This window comes from Pleurodeles waltl, chromosome 10 (assembly GCF_031143425.1).
Source record: "Pleurodeles waltl isolate 20211129_DDA chromosome 10, aPleWal1.hap1.20221129, whole genome shotgun sequence".
Lineage (NCBI taxonomy): Eukaryota > Metazoa > Chordata > Amphibia > Caudata > Salamandridae > Pleurodeles > Pleurodeles waltl.
The window spans coordinates 745,619,265-745,632,827 of NC_090449.1; the positions used below are offsets into that span (position 1 = coordinate 745,619,265).

Here is a 13,563-nt window from a genome sequence, read left to right on the forward strand (position 1 = left end):
GTTAAAAAACAGTTCAATTTAGTGCACTTTTCCAACTTTATTTGAATTACCAAAATCAAGATGGGTGTCATATTGAAACTGTAAATTAAGGAAATGGCCACTGAGTCATAACCCCTATGTGCATATGCGCACACACACACACACACAGTAACTGGACACTAAGCACACGTTTAATTCTGTAGATCAATGCTGCCTGCTGAAAATGTCTAAAATCTGTTCACTTTCTTTTATTCCAAAATGAATTCTAGGAAAGCTATAGGCTTGCGATTAAAACTGAAAGGATGATTGAAGATCTTGTGAAAAACCTTAATAGTGAAAACCCTGAACTTCAAATGCATTGTGCCAGTGCAATATTTAAGGTAATGTTTACAACCCATAATTCCATTATATATGTTTCTTGCAATTTATTATTATTTTTTTTTATTTCAGTTCTCATACCAAGTGCATTAATGCACATACGATTGATTAAAATGTTAAATTCTTTCCACAACACATTAGAGGAGCAATTATAGATTTTGTTTTAGAAATGTGTTAATTTCATGACATTTGCATATAGAACCAGGAAAATATACCCCGAGTATACACATATCGGACTATTAGTGCTCCTACTTCATTTTCAGCATTCCTTTAAGCATGTCCTCCCACCCTCCTCACTCCAGAAGGCCTCTAGTTTTGACAACATTTTGATATATTTTGATTCTTTTATAACACTGATTGTTAAATAATGAAGTAACTTACCCTAAAACATACCAAAATGACATACTTACGGCCTGATTTAGAACTGGGCAGATGAGTTATTCCGTCACAACGGTGATGGATATCCCGTCCGCCACTTCCACACAGTTCTAAATCAGACCCTTTGTCTTCTAAGTACACCAAATAAATATGTTACTGGGTATTGCTCCTAAATACCCTTGTATATCCCAATGCATAAGGGCATTGCTGTTTCACATGCAAGGGATTTCATGCTTTTGACATCTACTTCACTGTCTGTTTTGAGTTTTGCCCATAAAGAAAATTGGAATTCTAGAAGAAGTTAGTTAACTTCTTTCTTAGATATCTGTTTTTTGTGTTCACAGGTACAAGAAGTATGATTTTTATAGTTTTCCCCGTATAGCACACCCTGTACCACGTGGATTGTCCATTGGAAACATTGATCCAGGGTTAAGATCAGTGTGAAATTTAGTTTATCACGTTTCACATTTTTTCACAACAGAGAATTTTTTTTCCTTATGGTAAAACCAAATACTTTCCATCCATACTGACATAGGATAGTTATCGGTTCCTTGTTGAAATGTACACTTATGCCTACATTTTTCAGGTGTAAATATGTACTATGAACGATCAATTACCTGTTAATAACCTCAAAGTATAAACTTGTGGGTGTGCACAACTTTCCATGATCATTTCTTTTGCCTCCCTCTGTTCCTCTCCTTATTTCTCCCTCCGCAGACAACAAAAAGTCCAACTCTAATGAGTTAAATGCATTCCCACATGGACATTTGCATTTTTACCCTCGTCGATTACACGATTGAGAGTAAAAATGTCTGTGAATCACAGCAAAAGGTGTTCAGGTTGGAAGTGACAGAAAATGGTTACTAATCTTTTCTTTTTTTTTTTTTTTTAGTTTAATTTGTGTAATTCGTTTTTTGTCTTAAAGTACCCCTCTTAATTCACACTCATTTGAAAGATGTCTCTTCCTTTGGAATTATTTTCACCCTACCAACATGCTGAATGCTTCTCATTGACTTTAATACCATGTTACCCAAGTTGTCCTCAACGTCAAGAATGTTCAGCTTCACACCTGACTTAATCAATCTTGAGAACTCTAAAAGAATAAAAAGTTTTCATGTTTGTAAGAAACTGAGTAATTATTTGGGAGAGGTAGAAACCCCAGTCAACACCTATAGATTGGTGGACAAGTGTCCCACAAGAGAGTCTGTTGGAAAGGACTTAGGCATTCAGAAAGTAAATGGTTTCCTTCGCCAGCTTGGCACTAAGATTAGTCAATGCAGTCTGTCTATTAGGCTGCTATATGCACACCCTTTGGAACATGGCTAGCTTGATCTTGCAGATGGTCTGGGAGAGGTTTTGTGCCTACTTTGCTCAAACCATTCAGTATGGTCAGGATGCAGCAAAGCATGTCATTAGAGCTCACTTTGTTAGAACTGGCTGCTTAGAGAGTGTGGTGGGCACTAGTGGCTTTTCTGGGGACATGTAGATGTCTCTAATGGATAAGCATTTTAATTATTCCTGCCTCTGGCAAGAAGACTGAATATGCCCTTGAGTGCTTTAAAGAAAGCAAAGCCACAGCACATTCCTTGGGTCTTTCTACCCCTGCCCAGCAGTTTCCCCAGCAGTTTCTTTGTAGCTCTGGCCTTCTTGAGGCTCCTCCAGGAGTATGGCATATAGGCATCGCCAGGCCTTACCACCATTGCAAATGTTGCCCCAGTCCTTTTGGGAATGAGGACATGGATCATGCAGACATCAGGCAGCTCACCAGGGACAACTTTCAACTCAGTCCACTACCTGTACCATGTCAGCTTCCAAGCCACTGTAGTTAACCCTTAAAAGTACACACCCACTCTGTTAGAGGCAAGCCATTGCATCTTATAGATGGGTCCTCTGGATTGTCCAGCAGGGCTATGGCCTAACCTTTATTTCTGACCTGCCTGAATTCCTCCAGAGAAACTTTAGGAGGAGTATATATACATCATGTAGCAAGAGGTACAGATTCCAGTGGCCAAAGAGGCCTTGGAGAGGGTGCCAGCATTGGAAGTAGGGATGGGTTTGTACTCTCACCATGTCCTTGTGCCGAAGAAGGAAGGCCTTTGTACTATTTTTATTTACTTTTCCCTCTGAATACCTCCTTCTGGAAGGACAAATTAAAAAAAAATTCTGCCTGCTCTCGATCCGGGTGACTGGATGATCCCCTTGGACCTGCAGGTTGAGTACTTTTATGTGCCCGTCCTGCAGTCCACAAATGTTACCTGTGGTTAAAGTTCATCCAGAAGCATTTTCATTTTGCCGTGCTCCCCTTTGGCCTTACCAGTGCCCCTTGGATATTCCCAAAAGTGATGGCAGTGGTCACTGCCCATTTTTGGAGATTGAGGATACTAGATTTCCTTCACCTTGATGACGGATGGGCTCACCACAGTCAGACATGGACTACCTGCAAATACCAGTGAACCTCCAGACATCATTTGGGTTCTTGATTAATGAGTGAAGTCACACCTGACTCATTTGCTTCCTTTTACAGGAGCTGGGCATCGTGCAGATCAGGACCTTTTTTCCATCACAACAACTCCAGGACATATGATCCAGCCTCAGCCCTGGGTCTCGATGCAGCTCTGATGCTACAGGGGCTGTTGATCTCATCCATCCTATTTGTCCAGTTCACCAGCAGGAATATGCATGCTCTGCAGTGGGATCTGAGCTGTCAGTGGGCCCAGGAAACCTGTTGAAGGTCATCCAGGTTTCAGAGGAGACTGCACAAGATCTGCAGTGACAGCTGCTCGACCCAACCCTGACCAGTAGCAAACCCCTCTCCCTTCCCAACCCAGAAGCTGATAGTGGTGATGGAACCATTCCTGCTGGGTTTGGGCGGTCATCTGGAAAAACAGGAGATCAGAGGACTCTGGGGAAAACCCGGCTCCACATAAATCTGTTGCAGCTCGTCCATTTACTTGTTGTTGGAGGCCTTCCTGCAGTCCATCAAGAGACGACTGGTGTAGGTTCTCGTACAACACCACAGTCATGTGGTGCTGCAACAAGCAGGGAGATGTGGGGTCCTGGGACCTTTGCCAGGAGGTATTGCTCCTCTGGAATTGGTGGTGCGTGAGGGCATTTCCCTGATTTTGTACAACATGGCTGGGTCTTTGAACTCCAAGGCTTTGTCTGATGGATCACAAATGGGAGCTACATCCCAAAGTGGAGCAGGACAACTTACAACAGTGAGAGAGCCCTGGCTGAGTCTTTTCACAACTGTCAAAACCACGTTTGAGTTCTCAAGAACGCAGTCTCCAGGAGACACATTCAGGCTAGAATAGCACATGGGACTCCTTTATGTCTTTCTGCCACTGCCTTTCCTGCCCTGACTTGTAAAGAAAATCAGGAATGATGGCCCAAGTCACCCTAGTTGTGCCACATTGGGCCAGGTGAGTGTGGTACCCAGAACTTCTGGTCATGAGCATTTGTCCTCCTATCTGGCTACCATGGTGGAAGAACCTTCTGTTGCAGCAGCAGAGCAGGGTTCAGAATCCAAATGTGCACAATCTACACTTCCATGTGTGAAGATTGAAAGACGGCAGTTAATTGTGTTCAATCTACCACCTGAGGTTGTGGATGTCATTGTCATATCCAGGCAGCCTTCTATAAAGTCCATTCATACTGGACACTGGGACATATTTGTGGCCTGGTGTAGAGTGTGAAACACAGCATCCTTATAAGCCAAACTGTTAGATGTATAACTGGTTGTTTTGGTCTTGACACAGCAAGGACTTGTGAAGGGCACTCTTAAAGGTTATATATTTGGCCCTTTTGCCTTTTTGTGATTGCCAGACCAACTGTGATTGTTTAAATCACTTGTTGTGATATATTTTATTACATCTTTGACACTAATCTTCCCTCCCAAACCATTTGTGATGTTCCATTCTACTGACCTTCCACCTTTGCGAGCTACTACTTTGGTATCTATTCTAAACAAGAGGAATCTGTAGTTAGAAGTATCCTTCAGAAGAACAAGTTACATTAGGTAAAGCTCTTTCTGATTAATATTATTTCTAACCACAGATCCATCAATGCAAAAAAATCTGTGGTTAGACAGAGTGTCCATCAGAAAATTGATTATCAGAGGTAAGTAACTTGTTAATTTGTCTATAGAGAGTAAAAATGAGAACTGTCAAGTAAAAGTCAAATTTGGTAAGTAAAGAAACCAGCCATCATTTTAAAGTATCAAAGTTAGTGTACTAAGACATCTGTAGAAAATGAAGATATTATACAAGAATAGTAACAAAATATATCTATGGAAGTAGTGCAAATGTTATGCAGTTCTTATATAGCATGAATGAGAAAAAATAGATTTGAATAGATATAAGTATTCCAGTATGGGAAGTGCAAACTTAAGAGTTTGCAAGTTTGTACTACCATAATAAAGATATAAAATCCACGTAATGTGAGCAAGTTGTAATTCATGGGTTTCTTAAATTGGTGGAGGATTTATCATTGTCATCAGTGCAAAAAAGCATGAGGCTTGCTCAGTCTGCTTGCAGAAGTAATAGCCACTGTAAAAGCCACTTTCCATGACAAGCCGTGGAGGTATGATTAATGCAGTTTTAAGGCAGGGTATTAACTATGACAAAACTGTATTTGGTTACAATGCAGAAGATCGTCCATCTGAAGGAATATATTTTTAAGAATACCCTTGTTTACAGGTTCCTTGACTGGACCCCTTCCCAGGCACCATACTGGATCTAAAAATGTTTCCAAAGCCTTACACATCACACGTTGTGTGACATCCCATGATGTCATAAACAAAGCTGCATACTGAAGTGACTTCATAAGCATATAAAAGGCACCTGCCATCTTTATCGCCCACTTGAGTTCAAAGATGCAGAGGACCAATCCATGATAAGAAAACAGAACTTGCTTAACAAAATAAAATCTCAAGAGTGGTGGTAGAAAGTTCTCAAGGAATCAGTGGGAGCTCCTATTTCCATCAGAAAGTAGATTATTCAAGATAAGTAACCTGTTCTAATGGAGACTACTTCTGTGACTTCCCTGATTGAGCTATTCTTATAGCAACAAGGAGACGAAAGGTTGAGAAACAAATGCTGAATCATCACAAAGGAAGGTGTGTAACATCAACCTACCAAACTGAGACTGTTTTCTCTCCTCAGAAACCAAGCAATATTTTCTGATGATACAACTACCTGTGGATTCCTCACCTAATGAATTCTCCCATTGCGCCAGCACTCGACGGAAATCTTCTTCTTAGCTTCTGCACGTCGACGAGGACGTCACATTTGCCCACGCGACGCTGTCTGACGTCATACAGGCAATAAGAGGTCCTCGCCGACGTGCCAACGTCAGTTCCCTTTTTTCCGTGCCATTCTAAACGGTTATCTTCGAGGGAGCTACTGTTGCTGTTTGACAGTTACAGTGTGTTTTTTGGCTGTGTTTTTTCTCTGAGATTACAGTGTCGCAGAGGAAGTCGGGTTTTAAGCCCTGTCGTGAGTGTGGGGGCAAAATGTCGGTAACGGACCCACATTCTGACTGTTTGTGGTGTCTAAGTTCCGATCATGATGTTGGCAGGTGTGATTCATGTCAGCATATGAATCGGAAGGCCCTGAAAGAGCGCAAGGCCAAGCTTTTTATGGCGTAGTCGAAAAAGAAGGAGAAGAGACACCATCGAAAATCCTCGTCACCGAAGTCTCATCGGCGTCATCGGGACTCCCGGCATCGTCGAGAATCACGGTGCCGGTCGAGTAAAGAGAGGTCTCGGTCGAGGTCGCCATCGACTCGGCTTCGGAAGACTTGGGAGGTCAGTCCCACAGTCACTCCCCATCCGTCGACGCCGTTGCCTTCTCCAGCCTCACCGACTTCGCCCGGGTCTTTGGGCCAACCGCCTTCAGTGTTTGAGGTTCCACAGCCTCAACTGTTTTCTCCGACGTTACAGACGTCGAGGCCGGCGTCGGTGTTGCCTTCGATCCAGGCACCCCAGTACCCGGCTTTTCCGGCCCCAGGAGCCGATAATACCGCATTTTTAAATGCGATGTTCTCCATCTTTCAGCAGATGGCTCCAGGTGGTGCACCAGCTGGGCCTTCGGGCCCTTTGGCTTTTGACATGGGTGCTCCGGCTCCGCTTCGACCAGCACCCTTTATGCCCTTTCTCCCCCTGGGGAACGTGGGCTCGGCGCCGGTGTCGGCTCCGGTGGCTCCAGAGACTTCGGCTCCGAGTGTTTCGGCTCCAGCGGCCTCGGTGTTTCGGCCAGTGACGCCATCTAGGCCTTCTACGACTCCGAAGCAGTCTTCTCTCCATCCGACTCCTGGTTCGGCGCCGAAGGTACCTGCAGCGCATGTAGACCCGACGTCGGACGGATCCGGAGATCGGCGTCGTTCTTCGACATCTGCTGACGCCATGTCAACGCCGAGGATTGAGGAGAGGCTGCACTCGAGGAGGCTTGCTCTCCGTCTCCTGGAAGAACAGGAGTACCAGCAGAACCTGGAGGAAGGAGAGATTGAGGACTCTCGTGAGGGTCTCCATGGGCTGGACACGGCTAGTGGCCTAGATACTTCCCCTGAGTGGACTTGTCATCTCCTGGGGAGTATACAGAAGAGGCAGCCACTTTTCATTCTGTTATCAGGAAGGCAGCTAACGTTTTGGATCTGCCTTTGCCGGTGACTGAAGCGAAGCAGAATCTGTTGACAGAGGTGTTGCACCCGGCCTCTACATCAGCAGAACCACTTTTGCCGCTCAACGAGGCGCTGCTGGAACCTGTTTTGGAGGTCTGGAAGAAGCCGGTGTCTTCTTCGGTTGTCAATAGGTCTGTGGCTAGGAGGTATCGGGCTGCACCGGCTGACCCTGGCTTTCTTACCAGACATCCAACACCTGAAAGCTTGGTGGTCCAGGCTTCCTGCTCGGTAAGGTCTGCGCCTGGGTCTTTTCCATCTGTGCCATCGGATAGAGACTCCAAGAAGATGGACATGACATCCAAAAAGGTGTTCTCTTCATGTAGCATGGCATTAAAGTCCACCAATGCTACATGTATTTTAGGGAGGTACATTTATGCTTTGATGGACGAAATTACATCTACGCATACGGAGATCCCTCAAGGGCTATTGAATCTGGTGTCGGACGCTCAAGCGGCTGCAACTCAGGTTATCTATTCTGGGTTGGATACAACTGACTCTGTGGCTAGAGCAATGGGCACTGCTGTAGTTACGAGGAGGCAGGCTTGGCTTCGTAACTCAGGGTTTTCATCGGATGTGCAGTCGACCCTGTTGGACCTCCCTTTTGATGGGGACAAGCTCTTTGGTGCCAAGGCGGATTCGGCCTTAGAGAGGTTTAAGGAGAGCAGGGCCACGGCCAAGTCGCTAGGCTTGCAAGCCACTTCTTCTGCCTCCTCCAGATTTTTTAGGAGGTTTCGAGGTTTTGGTCGTGGCTCCTCCTCCTCCTCCTTTCGGGGGAAATTCCAGCAGCCTACCTCTGCTCTCTCCTATAGATCTTTTAGAGGGAGGGGTAGGTTCCGTACCAGGGGAGCCTCTCAGCAGCACTCTGCCTCTTCCTCTTCCTCTTCCTCTGGAGGGGTGCAGCAGGGGAAGCAGCCTTAGGCTTCCACCAATTCCCACTCGCTCTTCTCCTGTAGGGGGGAGGTTATTGTATATTCTCCACAAGTGGGAGGTCATCACTTCAGACTCCTGGGTTACCAGCATTGCGAGAAAAGTCTACACCCTTCCCTTTCGGGAGTTTCCGCCCCCCATCCCGCCCCTCCCATCTTATTGTTCAGAAGAACACCTCCTGTTGTTAGAACAGGAGGTTCAAGTCCTCCTTTCAAAGGGCGCGGTGGAGTTGGTTCCAGAGCAGGAAAGGGGTCAAGGTTGTTACTCGAGGTACTTCCTGATTCCCAAGAAGGATGGTCGGTTGAGACCAATCCTGGACCTGAGGATTTTGAATTGGTTCCTCAAACAGGAAAAGTTCAAGATGCTGACCCTAGCTCAGGTGCTTTTGGCGTTGAACAAGGGAGATTGGATGGTGTCTGTCGACTTGCAGGATGCTTACTTTCATATCCCGATACTCAAGTCGCACAGGAAGTATCTCCGGTTTGTGGTGGGGTCGCAGCACTATCAGTTTGCGGTCCTCCCGTTTGGTCTTACTTCAGCACCTCAAGTCTTCACGAAGGTGATGTCGGTGGTTGCGGCAGAGCTCAGAAGGAAGGGGATAGCAGTATTCCCTTACCTGGACGATTGGTTGATCAAAGCCAAGTCCCCGGAGCTCGTGTTGCATCATCTGCAGTCGACAACCCAGTTGTTGTTCGACCTGGGCTTTTCGGTGAACGTGCCCAAATCTCACCTAGAGCCCTCTCAGCGCCTCCTGTTCATAGGGGCAGTACTGGATACAAATTTGAATCAAGCCTTTCCTCCGCCTCAGCGGATTCAAGACATTCAGGGGTTGTTTCCAATGTTTCAAAGTGGAGCGGTCATTCCAGTCCTCAAGGTCCTACGTCTGCTCGGTCTGTTTGCGTCCTGCATACTGTTGGTCACGCATGCTCGCTGGCACATGAGGGCTCTTCAGTGGTGCCTCCGAAGGCAGTGGTCTCAACACAAAGGAGATCTCGAAGGTTCTGTAAAGATCTCCAGAGATGCTGCCTCAGATTTGAAGTGGTGGGTTGCGGGCGACAATCTTTCCCGGGGAAGGCCGTTCACGCAGCCTCCACCAGTGGCCACGGTCATAACGGATGCTTCCACTCTAGGGTGGGGAGCTCATCTGGGGGACCTGGAGATCAAAGGGATTTGGTCTCCAGTGGAACAGATGTTTCATATCAATCTGTTAGAGTTACGGGCTGTACATCTGGCTCTCAAGGCCTTCCTCCCATCCCTTCGCGGTCAGTCGGTTCAGGTCCTGACGGACAACACTACCACGATGTGGTATATAAACAAACAGGGAGGGGTGGGGTGGTACCTTCTCTGCAGAGAAGCTCTTCGGCTATGGTCCTGGGCAAAGGACCATCAGATTTACTTGGTAGCAAATCATCTGGCCGGAGTCTTGAATGTACGTGCGGACAGTCTCAGTCGCCATTTCTCGGACGACCACGAGTGGCGTCTCCATCCAGATCAAGTCCTTCTAATCTTCCAGATGTGGGGGTTTCCTCGGATAGATCTGTTTGCCACCTGGGAGAACTCGCACTGCCCGTTGTTCTGCAGCCTCCAGTATCCGGTGCAAGGAGCGTTGGGGGCCGCGTTTCAAAGAACCTGGTGCGACCAGTTGCTTTACGCGTTTCCCCCAATACCCTTGATTCCTCGAGTGTTGAGGAAAATACGCCAAGACCGGGCCCAAGTAATCTTAATTGCTCTGGATTGGCCAAGGAGGGTGTGGTATTCCGACCTTCTTCAACTCTCAATGTGCCCTCCGCTCCGTCTCCCTCTCAGGGCAGACCTCCTCTCGCAGTCGCAGGGGCAGGTTTTACACCCCAACCTCCAGAGCCTGCACCTTCATGCCTGGAGATTGAAAAGTGGGAAAGAGGAGAGGAAAGGCAGTCCACAAGAGAACACTCTCCAGGTGGGTTGTTCTTTGCATTAAAATGTGTTACTCTTTAGCAAAGAAGGAACCCCCTGATGGTATAAGTGCTCATTCCACCAGAGCTAAGTCGGCCTCCTCGGCCTTGGCTAGAGGTGTTCCTATGGTCGACATCTGCAAGGCCGCAACCTGGTCGTCCCTTCACACTTTTGCGAAGCATTACTGTTTGGATTCTGAGGTCAGAAGGGACGGCCATTTTGCACGGTCAGTGCTGCAGGATTTCTTGGTTTGACCATTCAGGCACCCACCATCGAGTGCGGTACTGCTTTGGGACTCTATTCATTAGGTGAGGAATCCACAGGTAGTTGTATCCATCAGAAGAACGAGTTACTTACCTTCGGTAACGACTCTTCTGGTGGATACATTAAAGCCAACTTTGCCATCTTACAAATTGAACTCACAGCAACACCCCTAATAGAACTAGCACAGAAACCTTTTAAGAGCCTTCTCACAAGGCAGTTGATAAAAATGCCTTAGTGTCAAAGACACTCCTCTTGAAACGATCTGTTTTCTGACTTCCCTACCAAGCTGATGATCTTGATATGTGATCTACATGGTATCATCCAATCTAAAGGATTGGTTCCTAAGTCGAAAGCAACTGAGAGAAATCCTGTGGTCTAACCTATGGAATCTCTCCTTTAAACAGAGGAGGAGGGGGTCAACTAATAGTAAAGAAATCACGTGTGAGATACAAAATTCAGTAGTCACCTAAGGCTATAAAGAAATTTGTAAAAGTAGGAGAAGCAGGTCACACTTGCTACTTGCTGACCCTCTAAACGGAAATGATCACAAGTAAAACAAAAAGATTTTTCTAAGAAGTCTTGAGAGGCCAGTAAGGTAAGGACGCAAACATCTGCCCCATTAAGAAAGTCAAATCCAAATTAAAATCCCAATCTGGAACAAGAAAACAGTTTGGAGGAAATTTGTTTTGCATTCCTCACAGAAAATGTGCCACAGGAGGACACTTAAACAAATAACCCTCATCAGGTGAGAACATACCTGGTGAAACAGTGTCTCTATACTCCTTTGTCTTACTATCCAATGAGTCTAATATGGATGCCTTTTAGGAGAAAGGAGACTAATCTTCTGAGGGATTAGTTAGACTTTTTATGAAAATGTGAAAAAGTGCTGAACCATGAACTTCAGAATCTTATTCCAGTAGGAGGATTATGGGGACCTATAGACCTCAATAGTACCCACTGGTAGACACGTAGAGATTCATTATTGCCCTGAGAGTCATTGTTCTTGTTTGACATTGTTGGATTTGGTGGTGAGTTTCTCAACCTTGATTTATTATTCAAAGTATTTTCTGTTGAGACATTCTTTGCCATCAGGTAAGTTAACTTTAAGGTGACAATGCTGAACATCAGTGCTTCCTTCCTCAGCTTTGCAATAGAGACTGAGAAGTCATACAAACCTCTTAGACAGGTAATTCTTGCAGGTCCTCCTCGTGGCCGCAAGGTGCCACCTCTTTGATAAGAAGGGCAACATCCTAGTGAGGCATCTGAGCAAATGTATTCCAAATTAGATGGTCTTAGTTTCAGGTGCAGATCATACTTCAGTTTAGGGGACAGGACACCATGCCAATGAGGAAGCTTCACTCTAGAGAGACAGACACACACACACGATATCACTTACTTTCCATAGTAGACAAATGCCACAAAGGAAGGCCCCAAGGACCATTCTATTATAGGATTGGTAACGGTGTCCTTCAGTATCTCCAAATGTGGTAACCTCTTGCATATTGCAGCAGGCAGCATTGCAAGATTCAATTAAGTGGCAATTTCAGTTGGGAAAATTACTATTCACATCTCAGTTCCTAAGGTGCAGGCACCCAATGTTTCTAGAACTCCTCATCAGGATGTTTTTTCCAGAGCTAATCGTCCTCCAGATTCTGTAATTCTACTGGCAGTCCAAAAAAAAGTTCCTTTTCCCCTTTTTATAACAATTGTTTTGACAACAATACAAGTAAACGCTTCCTTTGGGAAAAAAGATTGTGTTACTTTTTCTACCTCTTCCATCACTGCAAGTTCTGTAGTTTCAGTAAGACGCTATCACAAACCTGATCTGATGGAGACTTCTAGCCGCAGATTTCTTAACTTTGAATTTCCCAGGCATCAGACTGGCTAAAGAAGATTTTTCGTGAGCAGCACACCTGTGCACTGGTAGGTGGCTTCGATCAGCTCTAAGTGGCTTGGTCCATGCTGAATATTAAATCACAGTCACCTATATGGGTGCCACCTTGGCACTCTGATGTCGGTTCTTTTCTTTCTGCCCCAATGAGCGCTGATCCGGAGAAGAGCTACCCCGCTGTCATTTTTTTCACAGACCTTTTTAGATATTTTGTCACCTTTGTTTTTTGAGGAGACATTCCTCCTGGTGTGTGTTGAGGATGTCCTCGCCTGAACTACCAGGCCAACTGCCAGGGAGGACCTGGCCTGACAGTTCGGGCTGGACTGTTCCCATGGGGAACAGGGTCAAGACTGATTTGCATATGGCTGGGTCCAAACTGGGAGTGAGCTAAAGAATGATGGATTAAACCCAGATATGTGACTGGTGGTGAGTGTTTGAAAAGTTACACCACTCGGTCCACCATACTTTTCTGTTGCTAAAGTTGACCTAAGTGGGAAAAGTACTTCCAGACGTTGGTCTCATGCTCACTTTGCCACTGGATTCAAGCTAGCCTGGCTGATGAAGGGTGATACCCAGAAACCGGTCCCAGGATGCTTGTTTCCGGTCCAAGGAGGACCTGGTCTGGCAGTTCGGGCTGGGCTGTTTCCATGTGGATCAGGGTCAAGACTGATTTGCATATGGCTGGGTCCAAACTGGGGTGGCATGGTGAGCAAAAGAGTGATGGATTAAACCCAGACCTGTGACTCTGGGTGAGTGTTTGAAAAGTTTCAGCACTCAGTCCATCATCCTTTTGTGTTGCTAAAGTTGACCTAAGTGGGAACAGTACGCCCAGACGTGGGTCTCGTGCTCACTTTGCCACTGGATTCAAGCTAGCCTGGCTAATGAAGGGTGATACCCAGAAACTGGTCCCAGGATGCTTGTTTTCGGTCCAAGGAGGACCTGGTCTGGCAGTCTGGGCTGGGCTGTTTCCATGTGGATCAGGGTCAAGACTGATTTGCATGATGCTGGGTCCAAACTTGGGTGGCATGGTGAGCAAAAGAGTGATGGATTAAACCCAGACCTGTGACTCTTGATGAGTGTTTGAAAAGTTTCAGCACTCAGTCCATCATCCTTTTGTGTTGTTCTGAGGAGCTATT

The 13,563-nt window shown here is 45.9% G+C and overlaps 1 protein-coding gene across 2 annotated transcripts in view; it reads left to right on the plus strand.

Annotated features, from left to right (window-relative positions):
• Nucleotides 1-13,563, plus strand: part of ODAD2 (outer dynein arm docking complex subunit 2) — an 827,935-nt gene that overhangs the window by 541,899 nt on the left and 272,473 nt on the right. For both annotated transcript variants that reach the window (XM_069211313.1, XM_069211314.1), the window contains exon 14: nt 249-359. In XM_069211313.1, the coding sequence (XP_069067414.1) occupies nt 249-359 (111 nt within the window). The remainder of the gene's footprint in view (nt 1-248; nt 360-13,563) is intronic.